Source organism: Diceros bicornis, unplaced genomic scaffold (genome assembly GCF_020826845.1).
Source record: "Diceros bicornis minor isolate mBicDic1 unplaced genomic scaffold, mDicBic1.mat.cur scaffold_73_ctg1, whole genome shotgun sequence".
In the NCBI taxonomy this organism is placed as follows: Eukaryota; Metazoa; Chordata; class Mammalia; order Perissodactyla; family Rhinocerotidae; genus Diceros; species Diceros bicornis.
Window position 1 is genome coordinate 2,540,526 of NW_026691615.1, and position 22,441 is coordinate 2,562,966.

General features: G+C 49.2%; 2 protein-coding genes across 8 annotated transcripts in view; one reads left to right on the forward strand and one right to left on the reverse strand.

Moving 5' to 3' along the window:
- SAFB (scaffold attachment factor B) overlaps positions 1–19,005 on the reverse strand; it is a 39,089-nt gene extending 20,084 nt beyond the window's left edge. For both annotated transcript variants that reach the window (XM_058537906.1, XM_058537905.1), the window contains exons 1-6: positions 18,711–19,005; positions 15,674–15,758; positions 6,400–6,464; positions 6,108–6,318; positions 3,260–3,318; positions 426–453 (exon numbers count right to left, since the gene is read on the reverse strand). In XM_058537906.1, the coding sequence (XP_058393889.1) occupies positions 426–453; positions 3,260–3,318; positions 6,108–6,318; positions 6,400–6,464; positions 15,674–15,758; positions 18,711–18,899 (637 nt within the window). In that variant the 5' untranslated portion in view covers positions 18,900–19,005. The remainder of the gene's footprint in view (positions 1–425; positions 454–3,259; positions 3,319–6,107; positions 6,319–6,399; positions 6,465–15,673; positions 15,759–18,710) is intronic.
- Positions 19,006–19,286: 281 nt separating this feature from the next.
- Positions 19,287–22,441, forward strand: part of SAFB2 (scaffold attachment factor B2) — a 42,494-nt gene continuing 39,339 nt past the window's right edge. For 2 of the 6 annotated variants that reach the window (XM_058537900.1, XM_058537901.1), the window contains exons 1-2: positions 19,290–19,567; positions 20,506–20,593. In XM_058537900.1, coding sequence (XP_058393883.1) covers positions 19,382–19,567; positions 20,506–20,593 — 274 coding nt within the window. In that variant the 5' untranslated portion in view covers positions 19,290–19,381. Of the gene's footprint in view, positions 19,568–20,505; positions 20,594–21,658; positions 21,960–22,441 lie in introns of those variants that run through there. The other 4 variants (XM_058537898.1, XM_058537899.1, XR_009219395.1 and 1 more) reach the window with 4 other exon arrangements.

A 22,441-nucleotide genomic window follows, 5' to 3' on the forward strand; every position in this document is an offset into this window, starting at 1 on the left:
CAGTTATGTCTCAATGTTTTAAACGTATCTCCCTAGCACTCCCTGCACTGCCTGAATTAAAACCACCAAGTTAAGGTACTGCCCAATATCACAAGATCTGTTGTGTGGGGTGCCGAGGCCTTAGCTCTCGAGAGGCATGCAAACTCGTTCCACGTACGTTTAAGTGCGGTTCACATCTAAAAAGGCATGAGATAGTCTCATCTCACCGATACATTTTGCAAAATGAGAATTAGCCACGTTCACAGATCTGGTGATATGGCTGGGTTTCCAATCTCTATGATCCTGGTATGTTCTGGATCGTAAACCTTTAGAACAATGTATGCTATAGTAAGTCAACTTTTTAAAATTAAAGAATTCCAATTAGAAAAGGTGGAAAACTAGCATGGTTCCAAACCCCCGCTGGTAAGTTGTTCATTTAACAGTACCTGGCTCCAAGGATGGCGCTTCAATTTCCTGCAACAAAAAGCATAAATAAGACTGTGCCAGATGGATGAAACCTACGGTTTATTAACACTAAAGAGGGAATTTTTAAAACACAGAATAGGAAACTCACAAATGCAGCAGGTGGGAAACTGCCCGCTTGGAGAAGGAGCCCACACAGCTGGCACCCCACCCCATTCATCTGGCCCCCAGCCCCACACTCCAGGCTACTCTCCAGGGGCCTGCCCCCTCGGGTGCATGTTTCGCTGCGTTTCCCAGCGGCCAGCAATGCCATCACTTTTCATGGTGATGAACTGATCACATGCTTGCCTGTCCCTCTAGATTGAAGTCTTCCACGCAAGCAGAGCAGTGTTTTCACTTTTATACTCATATCAGACCACCATTTCATCCCTTAACTAATGTACCATTAGTGTCTGAAAATTCAAAAGACCGGGGGACACGGGCACAGGTGGCTTGACCCCTGTTCTTATTTTGCAGTCGCCCCATCCTCGCCCACCTGAGTGCTCTCCTGGATTACACACACCTCCTCCTCGACCTCTTCCCATCCACGTCCCCACAGGGCCAGCTCTCACTCCCACACGTCCCTCAGACCCTCCCCGGGAAGTCCTGCCAGCTCAGACCGCTGCTACTGCTCGCCTCTCGTAGCGTCTGGCCGTACTCCCCCATCGCCACGATGCACTTTGCTACCACGGCGAGCACGTGTCCCTCTGTGGCCTGAAGCCTTCAGCGATGGCCCCCATGCCCCCTCCCTCCCCGACAGGCCCATCTGGACCCTGCCCCCACTCTGACCAAGTCCTACACATCTCTCAGTACTTAGGTCACGGCCCATTTCCTTGTAGAAAGGCTTCTCCTGAAGCCTCAGCGGCTACCCCACTAAGGGTCTTTCTCAATATGTGGTCCCTGGCCCCCACATTACCTCTGCACGAGGTACATTATTGTGGAATTCTAGCCCACACGGATGAGCACTGACTAGGTTCTAGGCACAAACTTAAGCACCTTACATAGATAAATTAATCATCACACAGCCCTAGCAGGTTAGTACTATTAGTATCACCCTTTGCAGATTAGGAGACTGGCACAGAGTGGCTGACTAACTCGCTCAAGGACACACAGCAGAGCCAAGATCTCAGCCAAGGCTGTATGACAAGGAGTCTGTGCACCAGCCCAGGCACCCCCCCAGCAGTGTCTTTACGTGTGTAATTCACGTGGGGAGGATGAGCTGTGCGAGGACGGAGACCGTCCTTTCTTCTCACACATCTCTGCATCCACGCCTGACACACCACGGGTGCTTGAATTACACCCATTAAATGGATGTGAATGACGTGACCTTCCACTGGGAACTGACCTGCCTTGCTGGAAACCCCAGGAAATTAGTCACTTTCCTCGCAGCTTCATTTATTTGTAACCTTTTTATTTCCATGTAACGTACCCCAAGCTGGAAATTAAGATTCTATCACTGAAGCTAAGGATCATTCTAGGCAGAACAAGTCTCTCCTTAACTTTCTCTAGAAACAAATATATTCCCATTTGTCTCTGGGAGGGAATCTGTATTTTCCATTTTAACATCTGAGTCTTTGACCTAGAAAGACACCAGAGAAAATGACAAGACTTGCCTCCTCCTTTCTTTCTTTTTTTTTTTTTGTGAGGAGGACTAGCCCTGAGCTAACATCCGATGCCAATTCTCCCCTTTCTTCCTCGAGGAAGATTGGCCCTGGGCTAACATCCGTGCCCATCGTCCTCTACTTTATATGGGACACCGCCACATCATGGCTTAACAGGCGGTGTGTGTCCGTGCGTGCCTGGGATCTGAACCTGCAAAGCCCAGGCCGCTGAAGAGGAGCACGTGCACTTAACCGCTGCGCCATCGGGCCAGGCCCCTCCTTTTCTTTCTGACTCAGGAATGGTTTGTGTCTCTTCACAGGTGGAGAGAGACCTCAGCCCTAAAGGTGAGCTGAGTTTCACTGAGTTTTCTTAAGGTTTCCATGCTCCTTAGGGCTGCAGCTCTGGCTTGCCAATCATCAACCTGGCCCCTGCCTGGCAGAAGCAAATGGAGATCTTCTCTGAGAGGTCATTTGTAATTAAGCAGCACAGGCGACATTACTTAAAAAACAAGGGCTGGCATAAGCTGACTGTATTTTCATTTCCTCAAAAAACTTTCCATTGAAAAGGAGACAGCTACCCAGGTTAGTCTATTCCAACAGCTTACATCTATGTAGGCTGGCAGAAGAATTAAAAGGAAACTCGAGACCATATTTATGCAGCTCATACCTGAAAGTTAGTCCACATCTCATTTGTTCTCATCTAAGATTTAACATCCACACAGATGGTAATGAAACAGCCAAGATCAGACTGTCATCAAAATAAATCTGTGCATTCTCTGTGAGAAAAACTTCCCAAAGGCAGGGCCAGAACCCCCGAGAACCCCCTCCCAGCTGTGCTGTCAGTGCTCTGCCCGCCCCGCCTCCCTGCACCCTCATCTGTGCCCCATTAAGCTCTCTTGTGGGTGCCCCCTCCCCCTGCTGTCTCATCTAATAGTCTCTCTGCAGAGGATGCCATCCAGAATGGATCAGACAGGATGCTTCCCCCACAGTAACTGAATTAGCAAGAACTTCCCCAAATCTGCCCTCCTCTCAGCTGCAGGTGAGCCAACAGGCATGGCACATCTGGTGAGAGTGGACAGCAAAAATCCTTCCAGAAGAGGATGCTGAAGTCAACAAACCTGCACCGACTCTCGGGGGAGTGCTGTACAGGTCTGAAGAGGTGTCCAGATACTGCAGGCTACCCTTTGACTAAAATATTGAGACACACAACAATTTACCTGCAATATAGTGAAGTCAGACGATGAAGTATCTAAATTGTTTATAGTTTCTTTGTCCTCTACCTATAAAATAAATGGAGAACACAGTTTATTACACCAACAAGAAGGTAATATAATGGTACTTCTGTACAATGAAAAGTAACAGCCATGAAAAAATCATTTATGAGAAAATTCTAAACAGTACAGGAATCAAAACAGCATCCTAGTGTGATTCCATCTTGACTGAAAGAAATGTTGTATGTAGACGTATACTTGCAGACAGACTAGGAAACCCACTAAAATGGTCACTGTGGGTTTTAAAATGAAAGTCAAAACAAAGAAAAAAAGTCTACGTTAAGCAGTCAGGAGACTAAAAGTGGGTAGTACGCAGCCTATCTGATCAGCACCAGGTGTGGGGACCACTGTTCTCACAACACTGTCTAGAACACGCTACCGAGCGCATTCTTCCACTGTTGTGGCCACAATCTCTGCCCAAAGCCTGGATGCTGCTGATGTGGGGACCCCTGTCCCTTGCCCGCTGCCGCCCTGGCTGGAAGGGCATTTCTGAGAAGCCTGCTCCCAGCATTGCTGACCTGCAGATGGGAGTGTGGGGACAGGAGCACAGGCCTGGAAGCTCAGGGGAGCCATCTACGTCCCTCTGCAGGGGAACAACTACTGGTGTGTTGTGCTTCCATTCTAAGAGCTGGGCCCTGCCCAACAGAAAAGGGATTCAGAACATCGTTGTATGACCTGAAATAATTTTGACTGTTTGCTGTAAAGCCCTGAATATCAGTGTATTGGGGGGGGAGCATTTTTCAACTATGTTACGCTGAGCATGCATTATTACTGTTACTTGATGGGAATCCACCCCTCCTTCCTCCCCTGATCAACCACTGCCAGATAGTCCGTGCACGCTCACGGAAGCGCAGGCGTACATGCATGTGTCAGAGCCCACCTCCCTCTCTGTCCACAGCAGTGGTAGCACAGTCCTCTGTGTTCCCCTCCCTCTGGAGACGGCTGTACTTCCTAGGGATCTGCTCAGTTCGCTGAGCCGGTCATACAGCAGTAATAACAGACTGCACAGCAACAGCAGCAACAACCCTCCGGTGCCTGCGATACGCTAGGCCCTGCTCTAAGCCAGAGTCAGCGACCTTCTGCCGTCAGGGGCCAGAGAGGGACTCTTTTAGGCCTCGCAGGCCAGATGGTCTCTGTCACGACCACTCTACTCTGCTGCTGTAGCGAGAAGTCAGCCACAGACAACTGTCACAAGATGGTGTGGCTGTGTTCCAATACATCTTTTGCTCTAAACTAGTGATGAATATTCATCTATTTAATCCTCCCCAAATCCACTATTTTTGCAAATGAGGCCCCGAGAGGTTAACTAACTTGCCCAAGGTCACACAGCAAGTTAACTGGCAGACCTCTAGTCAGTGCATTTAACTCTTACACAACACTGTTTTTATTAAACCATAGTTATCTAACCATTATTGATAAATATTTAGGATGTTTCCAGGTTTTTGTTAGGTATTTATTATTTTCTAATCAGAGGGGAAAAAAAGCCTTAAGAAAAAGCAGCCAATAAGCAAGGGTGCGTACTTCCAGTCACGGCTCCCGTGTTTTTGATACAACTTTTTAGATGCCAATGAATGAGACTCATCAAAAAATAAAATAATCACCTACCCTATTTGTATCAAAATGACTCTCAGTTATTTCTCAAAAGCAACCCTCCCATTCAAAGATGACGTTCTGCTACCTCTAAGGATACTCAGTCAGCTCCCAGAGAAAATGCAAAAACACTCTGCGGCATGGCAGAAGCAGGGTGGCTGGGAGAGAACACGGCCTCCTCCCCGGAGACTCCTCGAGAGACGCTCACTCCAAGAGCGCCGAGAACCACCATGAACACAGGCGTCTCTCAGCCCAGCACACGGGGACCCCATAGAGACGCCCCACACTGCTCATCTTCACTGCCTTTTCTGTCTACCCGACAAACATTCATCCTCGAAGAAATAAAATCATCTAGTAAATTAACGGCACAGAGACAGTGTGGTGTATCAGTTAAGTTCACGGCCTCGGGATTAGCCTGGTTTTTTTTTTTTTTTTTTTTTTGGTGAGGAAGACTGGCCCTGGGCTAACATCCGTGTCCATCTTCCTCCACTTTATATGGGACACCGCCACAGCATGGCTTCACAAGCGGTGTGTTGGTGTGCGCCCACTTAACTGCTACGCCATGGGGCTGGCCCCAATTAGCCTGCTCTTAACTCATTCTTTTACAAGCTGTGTGTTGCCTGGAGATATTTTGTTACCTCTTTACTCCCCAATTTCCTCAACTGGAAAATGGGCATAACATCTACGTGTTAAAAGGATTAAAAGACACAACGCCTGATGCCCGGCAGACAGAGTTCAGTGAGGAGCACCCATTACAATTGTATTATATTGATTTGTTTCTAATATCTGAAACAATGTCAAAGCTTAGTATTACTAAAGGCTGACTACTGGAAATGTCCCAATCGCTTCTGAACAGGGAAAGACCAACTTTCAACCTCTTTCTATTTCGGTACTTTCAAGGCATTCCAGCCCTAACCCCACAGACCAACCTCCAGTAACAGGAAGGCCTTGAATAGTGTCCCGGAAACGTTTAATGCTGCATTATGCAAATGGCAGCATACACTCGTGTCCCTCACGAGACACCACTTTTCAACAAAGCAAAGTGTTTTCAGAACTGTCTGAATTTTACATGTGAACAGAATAGCCATTATGCTACTGAAATGGCTTTAAAAGAAGAACTTAATTCCAAACGTCAAACTCAGCATCTGTTACATTGGAGGAATTGATATACTCAGGGTATCTTCTCGAGACACTGCCGAGTTACCTACAGCATGTTCTTGAAGCTGCTCAGGAAGCTCTTTCATCTCTCCCTCGACCAGCTCTCTGCTATCAGACAGGGACTCCGGGAGATTATCAGCATCGTCGTCTTCCACACAATCTGCGACGCTTCCATTATCGATTTCGGCTTCATCCAACACACTGATATCCATCATGTCGATGTCCTGCAAGTTCTCCAGACTGGTTTCAACATCCTCCTGTGACAAAACAAGAGACAACCATCATGTACTGCCACTGGTCCATCCACCAAGTAGACTCACTGACTAGGCTGCACATACCTGTCCGTCCCCAGAATTTTCCTCCAGTCCGTTATCTTCCACACCCTCTTCCTCTGGTTTACGCCCTGAAGCGAGAATCGTTTACAGCATGAGAGCAATGATATGCATTTTCCAGAAGGAATAACTTTTACTTATATAGGCCCTCAGCACTACAGAAGTGGACACCTAAAACACCCAAGGTACCTCCCAGTCTAGGGACACTAATCCAGGAATGGTGAGGCCCCCCTGGACAAAGCAGCCCCACCCCCCCAAGCCCAAGCAGAAGAGGCTCTGCTCTTATCAAGCGGCTGTGGAAGCATGAGAAACTGCAAATGAGTTCTCAGTAAGATTGAGGCAGACCAGACCTGTTAGATTCTAAGGCCTGGCCTTTGTGTCAAGTAGCTTTGGCTGTGGGGAGAAGACTATCTCATACAAATGTCCTGCTTTTTAGTTACCAAACATGGAGCATGTTCTCGCACAGAAACAATCACATAAAGCAAAACATAAAGGAGCAGAGAGAAAATAAAAGCCATTTGTAACTACCACCGAGAGTCAGCCTCATGTTATGATCTATTTACATCTAGATATCCTCCCCTATTTTGCTATATATACACATATGCTATGCTTATAAAAATGGCACTGTACCATCATCCTAGAATCTTTTCACTTAATATAGTTAACAATTTTCCACATTAATAGCATTATATGGAAAAAAAAATCACTGATTTAATTATGGCTGGAAATTTAAGGAAATGCTCATAAAGATGAACATCTTGGTAATTTTTTTTTTGCACACAGGCAATTATCGTTTTAGGACAAATTTCTAGAAATAGCATCCCCAAGACAAAGAGTATGTATATTTTCAAGGCTTTTATTAAAAAGAAAACAAGCCCCCACATATGATCACGATACCCCAGAGAAAGGTTGTTCCAATTCATACAGTTCCATCAACAGTGAACAAAAGTGCCAATCTTTCTGAATCTTTGTTAAAATCAGCTATTTTTCTTTACCCTTGCCAATGTGCTAGGCAAAAGAGGAATACTTGTTTTAACTGAAATTTATCTGATTACAGCTTAGGCTGAATTTTTTGTTGTTCACCATTTGTAGTTTTGTAATAAAAATTTGTCATTTATATCTTTTCTCCATTTAAAAACTTCTGTTCTGGGTCAGCCTGGTGGCGCACTGGTTAAGTTCACAGAAAAGTTAAGTTTGCACACACAAAACGACTTCTGTTTGATTTCTCATTTTATATTTGCACGTCATATATGCAATGCATATTTTCTCCCAGTCCTTCACCAACCTCTTAATTTATGGGTTTCGGGTAAATTTCGCTTTCAAGTAGTCAAGGCCATTATTGGGTTTTTATGTGTAAATGGTTTTTGTGTGTGTGTGTGTGTGTGTGTGTGTGTGTGTGAGGAAGATTAGCCCTGAGCTAACGTCTAATGCCAATCCTCCTCTTTTTTGCTGAGGAAGATTGGCCCTGGGCTAACATCTCTGCCCATCTTCCTCTACTTCATATGGGATGCTGCCACAGCATGGCCTGACAACAGCGCCACCGGGCCGGCCCCTATGTGTAAATGGTTTTTACGTTCACTTAAAAGCCCTTCTCCACACTAAAACTATATAAATATTCTCCTATATTTAGTTCTTGTTCGGTTTTCATTTTAAAATTTAACTCTTTTCAGTTTTCTGCTGAGACTATTTTCCAAATGGTTGTCCCATTTGGACACTGATTTCCCAACACCATTTACTAATCTTTTCTCCCCCCACTGATGTGAAATGTTGGCCCTACCCATCATTAGATTCTTTTGTATGCCTGGGACTAGTTAATATTTCTATTCTCTTCCACTGACCTGTTATTCTTGTTCCAGTTTTAATTATGTGGCATTGTAATATTTTAAAAAATATAAAGTATTGAGATTAACTGGAAGAAAAGGAAACTAAAGTGAACTGGAAGGAGTGGCTTAACTTCAGGGGGTTTTTCAAGAGGTCAGTAATTTAAGGCTAGGACAAAAACGAACATCAAGAGGCTGGACACATCTTTAGGCTCGCATTTCACCTTTTTAGACAACTCTGCGCTTTGAAAACTGAGGAAACCCTTTCCCTTAACTTGCCCCACCCAATCTCTTAATCGTCCTTACTATTAGATTATTTTATAACAGTCACAGTCTGTGCTGGGGCCAACAGTTCACAGCGGGCAGGCGTGTTGGCACCTTCATCCCAGCAGCAGTCTATCTGTGGTCATTTGTCTTATTGTTTACACTAATGATAAAACGAGTAGAAAACAGAAAAATGTCAATGATGATAAGAACGACAGAGCTGAAGCCAAAATGGAAATTATTAGGCATGGCAAAAATGAAATTTCAGGTCTCAAGAGCAGTCTTGCTAAGATCACAGTGACTGCCTATTTCCAGTGTGAAGACTACAATCCCGTGTATGGACTATGTCAGTATGGTGTGGAGACCAGGTCTCAAAAGCAGAGCGTGGTGCAGTAAAGCTGTTCCTACGGCTCCTAATCGGGGGACACAGAAAGGGCCGCTCATCAGCCCCCTGTACTCAGCTACACACCTCAGGATAACTCACTTCCCACAAGGCCTTTTTCCCATGTGAAGGTCAATTTCTTAGGCCTACTAAGTGTTGTTTCAAGTAACGTAAGGGAAGCAGACATTAATTCCCTCTATTGAATGATTAAGCTTGTAAGTATATTAAATGTGTAACATTTGAAACAACAAAAAAAGCAAAAGGCAAAAATCCTACACCTGGGGCCGGCCCTGTGGTGCAGCGGTTAAGTGCTCGCGCTCCACAGCTGGCAGCCTGAGTTCGGATCCCGGGCGCACACTGACGCACCGCTTGTTAGGCCATGCTGTGGCGGCGTCCCATATAAAGTGGAGGAAGATGGGCCCGGATGTTAGCTCAGGGCCAGTCTTCCTCAGCAAAAAGAGGAGGACTGGCACGGATGTTAGCTCAGGGCTGATCTTTCTCATCAAAAAAAAAAAAAAAAAAAAAAATCCCACACCTTATACCACAACTGAGGCTAAAAATCTCTCTCCAATTAAGAATTTCCTTATAACTTGAGTTACCTGATTTTCCCATATTCTCATTTCATTCATGTTTTCAGGAATATCTTATTTAGGAACACGGGGGATCGTCATACTAACGCTAGAATTCAATACATTACATGCAGACAGCCATGGTGGCGGGCTGGGAAACCCATTACATTTGATAACATTCCTACAGCAAAACATGCTTTGGGCTTGAAAAACTGTTTGGAACTCGACCCAGCAGCATTCCCCAGATTGATTATACTTGATAAAGCTGCTATCATTCTAGAACACGTAGGGTGGTTTTTGTCCAATCCTATTCTAGTTACTGGGAAAAATCTCAGCAGGCCACCACAAACTTGCCACCCTGTACACGGAATTCCTCCCCTTCCCGAGAGGCAGCAGACTTCAGCAAGCAGAATCAGGGTTTCCGCTCTTGCACCAGCATTTCTCCTGAGCAGCAAAACAGGAGCACTGTGTGGTCTAAGTCCCTTCGGGGAGGGCTTTCCAGGTAAGGAGCGACGAGAAAAGTCAAGAGAACACGTGGTCCTAAGACCGTTCGGCCTTCGACACAGAAAGCACACCCCCAGTGCGACACTGACAAACAATCCCTATTTGGGGAAAGACACTGTACTTTCCAAAGACGAAAAACAACGTGATTAAGTCAAATCCAAACTAAGGTGAATGAAAAATATCACTCTCTGGCAAAAACGAAAGCGCTGTGTCTTTATACCAAGGGCCAAGGTGCCCCTTGCACCCTTCCTCTGGGGAGTAACCTCATCCTTGTCAGCAGCCCCCAACAACAGGCGCTGCTCTGCTCGCCTCTGCAACCTGCGACCGTCTTTCCCCTGTTCCGCCTCTGCTTCAGCGATCCCGTCCACGCTCACCTGCCAGACTGCCTCCCCGAACTTCTGCAGGGATGCCCCACAGCACCCCGGGGCCTGCACGTGGTCGGGTCAGTACTTCTTTCAATTTGATTAATGCACTTATGCACTTATGCAATTATACAAATATACTCGTTAAAAGATTCATACCCATTATAAATTTTATTCCACTAATAGCTTCACACTCATAAATCATGAAAAAAACCCAGTCTCCCTTCTTCCCACTGTACTCGTAAGAGGTAACCGTTGTTCTTGGCTTGGGGGGGGCCCTCAAAACATTTTCCTGGGCATTTACATACATACATTATACAAACGGAAATAAATTTGTTATGTAATGGGATCATATCATCTAGACTCGGTGTGACTTGCCTTTGTTACTCAATAACAGGCCTTGGAATACATTTTCACACTACACAGTCGTGTGTTGCTTAACGATGGAGATAGGTTCTGAGAAACGTGTCGTCAGGCAATTTCCTTGTTGTGTAATCACAGAGTGTGCTTACATAAACCTAGATAACACAGCCTACTACACATCTAGGCTCTACGATCTCATGGGACCACTGCTGTGGACACGGCCCGCCGTTGACTGACGTGACTGTCTACTGCTCCCCCTCCATCATTCACTCCACACTACGGACCTCAGCTGAGTTACCTCACCCCCAACAGGCTTTATAACTTTACCGTCTCCAGCAAGGGCCCATTTCCTCACATTCTCGCCAATGTGGGATATTAAGAACTACGGAAATTTTTACCAGCCTGATAGGCAAAAATGGTATCTCAGTTTTATTTGCTTTCCTTCAATTATTAGCGAGGGAATCTTTTTTTGCACATAGGCCATGTTTGTTTTTTCTTTTATCTCTGAACTGCCTGTTCATAGTCCCTGCTCTTTGTCAACTGGATTGTCTATTTTCCTTATTGATTTATACGAATATTTAATGCTTTCTGGATATTTATATGCTGTAATATTTTCTCCCAGTCTGCTATGTGTGTTAATTATTTACAATGTCTTTTATTGAGAGGCTTACACCTTCTATGTATCTAAATTTCATTTTTATAGTTTCTCAGTTTTCGTCTCATTTCAGGTCTTCCTTACCACTAAATTAAAGTACTCTCCAGCTGGAATTTCTATTTTGCACAGAAGGAGGTAAAAACAGAGCTTTTTCCTACACCAGATAGACAGCCAACGGCTCCAACATCGTTTACCGAAAAATCCTTAGCCCTACCTTTAAAATGAACAAATCCTCACACTTTCCACTGTTTCCAATAGCCTACCATTAAAATCAGGGCAAGTTTACATCACTGGTTTTTCAAAATTTTAGTTATTCTTGTGCATTTTCTTTTTAGATTACTTTTAGTACAGACAGATTCCAAAGTTTTTTAGGTTACTTTGGGGGGAACTGACAACTTTCTGATATGAAGTCATCCCATCCAGGAACACTTTCTCCAAGTCAGTCTTGAGTACATCCTGTTAGCTTTATCTACTATTTAACAATACTATACATACAAATGTAACGTCTACCTGGTGATACCTTGCTTAGGTCTCTGACTTGCAGAGGATATCACTGCCACCTCAAACAAAGAACCAAGAGCGTCAAGTGATAAACAATTGTAGCTGTGAGTTTGGCAGGGGCACTGTTCACATTACCCAAGGCTTTACTTTTTCATATTGCTTAGCTTGTCACTGGCCTATTTCTGATTGCTTTACCAGTATTTAATTTCATGAGGCACATTCAGCCCACCAGACCTTACAAACCTGGCACTCACCTAGAAGGAGATGACATCCTTAAGTACCACTCTCCACAAAAAGGAACAAGGGCGCCTAGAAGAAAAGGCTGATTACTGGGGTGGGGCAAGGAAAGTATGAGAGACTGAATACCCTCTTGTGCCAGAAAGTAAGGGAGTACTCACAGAATGATATGGACATGTCAAAAAGACATGGGAGCCCGCGTGAAGGGCTCTCATTGGGATAATCTGAACATCGAAATAAGTAATAATCATAAAGGCTTATAACCTACAGAATAAAATAATCTAAACTCACACTGATAGATAGGGGAGAAGGGCAAGCTCTCTCTTCTGGTGGAAAACCAAGTAATAAATGTAGAAGGAATAACACATTTAAAAAGTCACCCCTGGACGAGAACCAGTGGATGCTGTAACTAGTGGACGATGAACAAGATATCTACCCTCATCTCAAAGCATCTTCCCCATAGATACAATTACAGACGGTAAGACAGGAGCGTTCCAGTGGAGAAACCTGACCAGCTCCGCTTCAAGTCAGCCATGCAAACGGACCACATGTGCCTCTAGAGAGGATACACTAAGAAGGGTAACACTTCCAGCGGTATTTCTGACAAAAGTCTAATAATTTGAACCTAATCATGAAAAAAAAAAAAAACAAAAAAAACACCACAATAACACCCAAATTGAAAAACAGGCTTCAAAATAAGCTGTCTATACTCTTCAAAAATGGCACTGTCACAAATACAAGACAGCGCTGAGATTACTGGAGATGTGCTTTCCAGGATTCTGATTAAAATAATCAGTCTGCTGACTTCAAACCATTTTGAATTTGTTCAATGGGTCAGAAGAAAGATCTCTATTTTCAGGTAAAATCTTGATAAAATCTAGTAAGGTGGTTGAAAATAATTCAGGAGGACTTAGAGACTTGCCCTATCAACTATCAAATGTACCATAAACCTCCAGAATAGAACTAATTACGCCGAGCGTAAGAAACCGGACACACAAGAGTTGGTACTGAACAGTTCTACTCTACATGAAGTTCTAGAACAGGCAAAACTAATCTGTGGCAAAAACAATCACAACATTTTGTTTTGTTTTTTTTGGCGAGGGGCAGGGGGAGTGTGACTGGGAAAGGGACAAGGAATCTTTCTGATAGAAACCTTTCCTATTTCCATCCCTACCTACCATACGCAAAAATAAATTCCTAATGAACTATATCCAAATGTAAAAATAAAACCATAAATATTACTCTACAATAGAGAATACTTTTGATAATCTTAAAGCAAAGCAGAGCCTTTTAAAACACAACATAAAATCTAGAAACCAGACAGACTAGGTTGACAACACCGCCTGTATTAAAGATTAAAACGTAAATGACCAAATCACCACAGACAAGGTAAGTCAAATGACAGACTGGGAAAAACAATTGCGACATTTTATATAGTGAGAGTCCTCAAGTCAGTAAGACAAACAACCCAGCAGAAAAATGGGCAAAGGGCATGAAAAGCCAATTCAGAAAACAGAGATGGCCAATTATCAGAAGCTGTCTAATCTGTGAAGAAACACACATGAAAACTTTACCTGTGGAGAAATGCGATAAATACGACGAGGTACTTTTCTTCCATAGAAGAGGCAACATTTAAAAGGATAATATTCCACGTTAAGTGAGAGCTAAAGAAATAAACACCCCCCATTGCTGATAGAGATAGTAACCAGTACAGACTGATTTTTAAAATAAAAGGCACATATCCTTCGATCCCAGAATTCTACATCTAGTACGTTATCAAAAAATACATTCCTTTAACTACACAGAGACATTTCTGGCTCATGGCAGCAACAAAAATGGAAATGCCAGGTGAAAATTGGAAAAAAATCTCAACATTATGAGAAAAACAAAAAAACCCCACAAAAAAACCCAAATTGAAAAACAGGCTTCAAAATAAGTGGTCTGTATTCTTCAAAAATGGCACTGTCATGAATACAAAATCGTGCTGAGATTACTGGACATATGCTCTCCCCATAGAGATTACAGTCTGGTAACAAGGAGACAGCTGAGCTAAACTGTAGTATATTCATAACAAGGATTACTACTAAGCTGTTAAAAAAAAAAGGTGTTTTTATTTGCAGCACTATGGAAAGACGTCCTCAACAACTTAAATGAAAAAATCAAATTACGGAAGGTTTTGTATAGCAGGACCAATTTTTTTAAAGGAAAGAGAAACTTACATACACAGGTGTGTGCGTGCATCTTCACGTGTGTATTTTTAAATGACCGCACACACAGAGAACTCTGGGCAAGTATGCCGAAACTTCTAACGATGGGTTGCCTCCTGACTGGGATCAAACTTCAGTGTTTTACTTAATGCATATTTGTATTTTTAAAAACCTTAGCACATGCATTTCTTTTTGTATTAAAAGCAAAAAGAAAGCAAAGAAGGAGATCCACAGGCTCTACTTTTCCCCACCACGATTGTCTTTCTGTCCATTTTCCAGAATTCTTCAGCCTGGCAAAGACATTTACCTGGGCAAAGCCAAAAACGCACCATGAACCGCGGACCACAGAAAGGACTTCACCCCAAAGTGAGGTCATTGACTGCCACCCCCCCAGAGCTGACACCACACGGCGGGGCTGACACGGGTGCCCGCCTCTTAGACATTTCAATCCCAACTCTTCACCACTGGCCCGGTAACATGAATATTTCACTCTGTTCTGGGGCCTGAGCAACAAAGCCTACACCTACCAAGGAAACTTCCAGAACAGTCCAAATGCCCAGCTGTAGCTGAGCCTTTCTTAAAACAGTAGTTAACTAATGTTTCTGAGTTAAATTACTGAGTGATACTGAGAGGGAAGACAGACGAGGACGACACAACCCCTGCCCTCAACAATCTGGTTCTGACACGAGGCAAAGTGACAAAGCATTAAAACAAGATATAAGGAACCAGGCCACGGCAGAGCAGAGGACCCAAGGAGAGACGGTCGCCACTGGCAGGAGCAGAAGTTGTCTCCTGAGGAACGAACGAGGCCTTGAGTGCAGACAGATGGGGAGTGGGCGGAGCCCATCCGCCCACTTAGCCCATAAGCTAAGGTCACAGAGCCAAGAGAGAGGCCCAGGTGTCAGGGCCTGGCTAAAGGCGGGGGGGGGGGGGGGGGGGGGGGGGGGGGGGGGGGGGGGGGGGGGGGCGGCAGGAAGGGAAGGTTGGGTAAGATGGTGCGAGTCACTAATGCTGTATTTTTTAAAGCAATGCCTGTAAAGGTGACAACTCTGTTTTGAACAGGTGGTATTTAAAAGGGAAGTTATTTTCTGTAAGTCAGAGCACTAGGAGACTCCAGCAGTCCTAAAGACTCTACTTAAAGGAAAGGGTCTGGATAAGCAAGGGCTGTGGAAAAACCTACGGACGGAAATGAGTGAAGGCACAAACACTCTTTCCATCCCATTTGAATTCCCAAGTACCAGAGAAACAAAATTCAGTGGAGGGAGCTTGAAAGAAAATGCACAGGTTCATCCGAGGCCCTGTGGATGCACGGGGCAGTCCACAGGCCCCAAACACAGGCAAGTAAACGAGGCATGTTAGCAGAGGAAGCAGTTCTGAAGAAAGCTCTTCACATCGGGGCTTATAAAACCTCCATACCTTTGCTGGACCTCTTCGATGTCTTCTTGTTTCCTTCGGAGGTAATTTCAATCTCGTCAGGATTACCCCCTTCGTCTTCAATTGCCTAAAAGGAAGGAAAAACACAAGTTCAGCAAATAAGGCAGCACACACACTGGCCTTTCCCAGAAGCCTCAGATGCGGGTCTGGAAAGGCCTCTCCGCGCTGTTGGTTCACCCGTTCCTTCTCTCCTCTCCGCCGGAGCCAGGGCTCTGGATCAGACTCACGCTGCCAGCTCTCAGCTGCGTGCTCCTGGGCAGCTTTCCTTAAGCACCGAGTCTGTTTCCACTGCGGAACACGGGGCTAATGAAAGTACTCACTCTGCAAGGCTGCTGTGAGACCTGCATCCCCACGGAAAGCAAGCCCTCAACACGTTAGGCTGACTTTCAATATCATCACCACAATCTGGTTCATCCCGTTCCTGGGCTCAGTGGCCTCAGAAAGGAAAGGCACGCTCTCCCATTTCCTGCGACTGCCCCGGGCAGCGTGCCGCTCCACCCCGTGACCCCCTCTCCACGCCCGCCTACACTCGGCACTGTCGGGACAGGATGCTATGGCTCACTGGCTGAGTTCCTACCGCCTGGGACAGACGTGGGACAGGACGCGACACGTCTTCCCTCATCTGATGACACGCATCAACAACTGAGTGCAAAGGTCCTGCTCTCAACCACTAGGGGACCCCCGTCACAGGACACGGAATTAGAAGCATCTCTTGCCAGCCCCGCCTCCCACCCCTGGAGCCTGTCATTCACTGGAACAGCCCCCACCCACGCTCAGCCACAGTGCCTGGCACCAAGGAGGCGCTCGGCCAATCAGGACAGACCGTGCCAATGACATGCTGGACGCTGGGCTGCGTGCTCGGGTCTTCCTCACAACCCTGTCCCTCCTTACCGCACCACCCCTGAGCACGTTCCATTTAAAGCCACTTGACATCCTGCGCTTTATTTGTAGGCGGTTTCAGAAGCCTCCCATTCTCAGGAGTCTCCCAACTCGGCAGTCTAAATTTAGAACGGGGCTTGGGGGCTCCACACCCCATCTGTGTGTGTGCCAGACAGAGAAAATCTCTCCCTTCTCTGTGAAGCCAGAGCCAGGAGGAGGAACTGGAGGTCTGCCCTGAGACCAAGGAAAACACAAACAGGAAAGCCCTCACCCTGGGGATGGAAGATTCTGGACCACCACCAGGAGACGAGAACAACTGCCTCAGACAGCAGGTGTCCCATTTCACTCCTCGGCGTGTCTCCTCTGGGTGCAGTGTCCCCTGGGGGGTGCAGGCTCACCCCACGGGGACCGTGGACTCTGAGTCACCCTTACAGACCTCGAGAAATCACACTGTGTGTTCCCTCCGCTTTTCCCCCTTTTGCCCTTCCTGGAGAAATAAACCCAGAGAGAGATGCTAACTGCATGGCACAAGTGGACGAGGAAAGAGATGGGTGATTCTAGACTCGCTTGGGCCAGGAAGCGGACGGGCGTGCAGGCTGAGGACAGTGACGTATTGTGACCACGTCCCTGAGAAACTGAGCGGGGGAGAGAAGAACGGAAGGACAGCTTTGTCCCCTCAGAGATGGCAATGACGGAAGATTCCTCAAGTCACACACCAGTCTCAGCCCGACGGGAGGTTTCCACACCATCCTACCAGCTCTGCGGACTGTCTGGGGCAACAAGGACAAAGCCCCCCAACGTGGCTTTGTTGACAGACCGCGGGCCACGTCTCCCCAGGTGCCACCCTCCCCGTCCCCGCATCCTTCCAGGTGACGGTCTGGTCAATGAACTCCCGCCCAGCCTGCACCAAGGAAGGTGGTGTCCATGGCGAACGACACACAAGCTGGAGCTGGGGAGGCCCACCTCACCCCACTCACGGCCTGCGAGTCCCGACCCAGAACACGGAAAGTAAACCCTGCTTCCTCTCAACAGCAAAAACAGACAAGGAAACCCCGATTCCCAGCTGTCGCGAGCAGGGAAGGTGGAGCGAGGCAGAGCCCTCCCCGCCTGCAGGGGACGGACAGAGGGTCCACGACCAGCGGAGCCAGGGGGGAGACGGGGGGGGGGGGGGGGGGGCCAGCGGCCAACAGGACTAAGGACACCGGGGGGGCAAGGACGCCAAACACCGACTCGACTCCGCTTCTCGCGGGGCGTCCCCCAGACCCCTCGGGCCAGGGCTCCGACTCTGCTCCGCGCACGACAATCAGGGGCTCAAAGGACCCGCTGGGACAGCGCTCGTGTCCTGACCACTCACCAGGCGCCGAGCCCGGCCCGCTGCCCAACATCTTCTCCATCCCAACCCCAAAGCACGAACCCTTCCCCCTCGTGACACAGAAAGACACAGGCTCGCGGGGGTTAAACGTCCTCCCGGCCCAAGGCCAGGCCACTGGGAGCCCACACTCCGCCTGCCTTTTGGGGGACCCCCCGCAGCTGTTTCTCCATCCCCCCAAGTCTGTGTCCGCATCTCCGATCCTGGTGCAAACCGCACCTCCTGATCCAGGTTACGTCCCGAAACAGCGCTGGCAGACCCCTTAACCGTCATTTTTCCCTTTAGCTACCTTCTCGATATATTTATTCTGCAAACGAGCCCCCCACTCGAGGCTCGCCAGCCCCGACACATCGCGCAGCACCTGTCTCCCCACTGAAGCCCCCCGCGGCCGGCCCGGGCTCCCACCGCGCCGCCCCCCGTCCCCGGCCGGGTGACCTTGGCCGAGTCCCCTCCCCGCCCCGGGCAGCGAGGATTCCATGCTCCCCGGCCGCTTTCAGAGGCCCGGCGGGGACAGCGCGAGCCAGGCCCCGGGCCGGCGGCGGCAGCGGACGCCCCGCGCCCCCGCGACCTGGGGGCCCCGTTCGCGCCCCAGCGCGGCGCGGGGACTCGAACCCGGGCCGGGCCGCGCGGAGCCCCCGCCGGCGCCTGGGAGGAGCCGCGGCGCCGGGCCGGCGCAGGCCGCAACCCGGCCGGGGGCGGTCCCCGAGGCCCCGGGACCCCGGGGGCGGCCGCGGGCCCCCCGCCCCGCCCGCCCGCGGGGCCCCGCGCCACCTTTCTCAGCCGCTCCATCAAAACGCTCTTGTTGCCGCTCGAGTCCAGGTTCCGCTTCCTCAGCTCCGCCCGCAGATCGATCACCCGCAGGTCGCTGAGCCGCCGCGTCCCGGTCTCCGACGAGGCGGAGCTCAGAGCCGCCGCGCCCGCCGCCCCCGAATCGCCTAGGCCTGACAGAGTCTCCGCCATTCCAGGGCCCCTGGCTCCGCTGCCCACTTCACACAGAACCGGGCCGGTTTTCGCTCAGCTCCCAGCACAAAATGGCGCCGCCTGCGAGGGAACCGCTCCAGCCGCCCCGGCGCGCCTCGCTTCTGCGCAGGCGCACCCGGCGCGGAGCCGACGCTCTGGGTCGCGTCTGCACCTGCGCGCTGAGAGCGCTGGGCGGATGTGCGCAGGCGCGTTGCGTCCCGCCGGCCTCCCGCCTCCGTCACCGGGGACACATGCGTGCTGCAGTGACGGCGCCTGCGCGTTGCGGCGGGGGACGCGCGGTTGGTGGACGCGCGAGCGCGCGTGCTGCTCAGAACGCCGGTCGGGGCAGCGCGCATGCGCGGCCGGAAAGCGGGGCGGGAGGAAGCGAGTGCGTTTTCCTCTTAGGCGGCGCCATTTTGTGCTCAGAGCCGCTGCAGCCGCCGGCGGGCTGGGGAGGAGGTGGCGGCGACGGGAGCCCAGGGATGGCGGAGGCTCTGGCCGGGTCCGGCGACTCGGGTTCCGGCGCGGCGGCTGTCGGTCTGGGTGCCTCGGAGGCCGGGACGCGGCGGCTGAGCGAGCTGCGGGTGATCGACCTGCGGGCGGAGCTGAAGAAGCGGAACCTGGACACCGGCGGCAACAAGAGCGCCCTGATGGAGCGGCTCAAGAAGGTGAGGCGGCGCGGCGCCCCGGGGCCGGCCACGCCCCCGAGCGGGCCTGTCACCGCCCCTTCGAGGGCCACCCCGGCCCGAGCTGTCAGGGACCGGGGGACCCGGCTGCGTGACCTTGGCCGTCTCCGCCCCTCTGTGTATCTCGCCTTCCGCGCTGCTTCCATCCATGCGCTTCAGGTGCCTTGAAAGCACTGGGTACGGGTCGGGGGCTTGGCTCGGTGACTTTGGACGAGTCCCTTCCCCGCCCTGCACCTCCGTTTCCCCGCCTGCAGAACCTTTGAGATCTTGCGGGAAAGGACTTGTGCGTTTACCCGCCCCAGGACCTTTGCACTGACCGTGCCCGCCGCCCGCCTGCTGTTCTCCGGGCTGGCGCCTGGTTGTCATTCGGGGTCTGTCTGAGATGTCGCCTCACCGATCGCCCTCCCTGAAGTGCTGCTCCGTCCCCCAGCCTCTCTCTGTCCCACCGTCCTGGGGGCATGTCCCACTTCCCAGCTCTTGAATACAAAATCGGGGGCATGGGGTTGTCGTCTTCCGAGAACACGCTCCGTAAGGGTGGGGACCTTGTGAGTTCTCCGTTGAGGTCCCCTCGGAGGTCAAAGGCGGCCCGTGGACCACCACTCAGCCCTTTGCCCACGCCCGATCAGGTGCAGCCTGTCTGTCTGTTACATTGTTAGCTTAAAGTAGACGCTTGGGCAGTTTGCAGGTTGGGGGGTCCTTTTGGAACTCCCATGCCCCTTTGTCTTTTGAGGCTGGGGCGCAGAGAGACCCAAGTTGCGCCGGGTTCATCCTGTGCCTTTCCAGCATGCAGCCCAGGCTGCAGAAGCAGGGTGGCTCTTTGCAGGGCAGGTTTGCCTTTGTTTGCTGGAAAGTTGTTACTTGCAAAGAACAGTGTGTGCCCTGCAGCTCTTAATAATGTGAAATTCACCTTTTCCTCCTAGGCGGTTAAGGAAGAAGGGCAGGATCCCGACGACATCGGCGTTGCGTTGGAAGCCACCAGCAAGAAGGCAGCCAAGAGAGGCATAAAAGGTATCCACTTGGCCTCTTCGCTGCTTGGCATCTGGGTGTTGAGAGGAGGAGACTGTGTTTAGCATTCTTCCTGCCCCGCAGGCCGGGAGAACCTTGGGCACGCATTGTCCCCCATCTGACCATTGGGTTTGCTCCTCTCCACTTAACAAGTGGCTCTGTCGGGGGTGTGCACGGGAGGAGGAGAGAGATGTGCAGGTGCCCAGTGAAATGAAAATATTTCTTAAAAACAGCCCTTGTCATTGAGATTGAAAGAGAACCAGCGTACGGCACACTCTGAAAGCTGCCCCCACTGGTCTCAGCAGCCAAATGCACCTGCTTGGTTTCCTTCGTGGTTCAAGAAATAGATCTTAAACCAATGAAAATGACACCAACCCGAGACCGAATACAACTTGCCTTGTCTAGGGTCCAAAATAGACTGTGGGAGTATTTGCGCCCAGCCTGTGCTTTGCCAGTGTGATTTTTTAAAAAAAATGGAGGTGCAATTCACATACTGCAAAATGCACCTGTTTAAAGTGGATAACGCGGTGCTTTTTAGTATATTCAGAGAGCTGTGTGAGTGTCACCACTGTCTAATTCTGGGATGTTTTCGTCACCCCAAAAAGAAACCCCGATGCCCATTAGCAGTCGCTCCCCATTTCCCCCTGTCCCAGACCCTGGCAATATCTAATTGACTTCCCGTCTCTCTAGATTTGCCTGTTCCTGACCTTTCCTGTAAATGGAATCACACACCGTGTGGCTTTTTGTGTCTGGTTCTCTCCCTGAGCGTCATGTTTTCAAGGTCCGTCCACGTTGTAGCGTGTGTCAGGGCTTCACTCCTTTTCATGGCTGATACCAGTTATATTTGCAAGCACTTGATTCCATAAAACTTGGAAACCTTGCTACCCTCACTGGCTGTCGTCCTCATTATTAGATTCTACGGCGATAAAAACAATGTAATTAGAAACTCCTGTGTGAGGGGCTTGTTGTCTTGAAAGGTGCCACACGAAAATCCTCAGAGCTGTGCGTGTCCAATTCATCTGAAGAAGGGTTAAATTCAGGCCGTGGAGGACAGCTGCTTAGAAAGTAAAAGGAAAGTAATTTACAGCGTTTTCAGTCATTTCAGTTTACTTTTTTGACGGCTTTTCCTAGAAGGACACCTTTTCCATAACTCGTCTTACTGGTTAAATCTTGTACATGGGTTTTGAAAGGTTAATTTTTTATTAGGTTCCATAAGGCATTGACGTTTAAGTTTAAACGCGTTTAACGTAGATGCTCGTTGAAAACAATTGGGATGCAAGCCTTGCTAATCCAAGTGTTCTTGGCTCCACACAGGGATCTTTGCATCGTTAGACAAACTCAGCCTCAGTTGAGCGCCTCAGATGCCTGTGTGAGTGTCTGCATTAAAGCTTAGGGCTGTCAGAGCCGCTGGGAGTTGGCGTTTTGTCCGGAGAGCCTTGATCCGAGTCGCTTGCGCTGGTGTAAAGGGCGTGTGGACCAGCACAGCTCTGGCTGGGATCAGGAGGGCGCTGGTCCTTCCGCTGCCTCCTTCAGAGGAGTCACCAAAGCCCAGGGGAGGAGAGGTGGCCAGGGCCCCGCAGGTCTCCCCTGTGGGGCGGGCGTGGTCTTGGGGGTGTCTGGGCTCCTGTTTAGCAACGTGAAGTGCTAGAGCCTCAGGGTTGACGTGAGGTCCTCGAGGATGCAGAAAAGTGACTAGGAGGACTCAACCAATTGTTTTCCAGAGTCTGTGCCACAAAGTTGGACTAATTCTGGAAATTCACGAGTGACCACTGCCTTTGAAAAGTCAAAAGGAGCTCAACTTTCTGAGAATAAGCTTCCTCGTGATAAATAGGACAAGAGACCTCTGCCCTG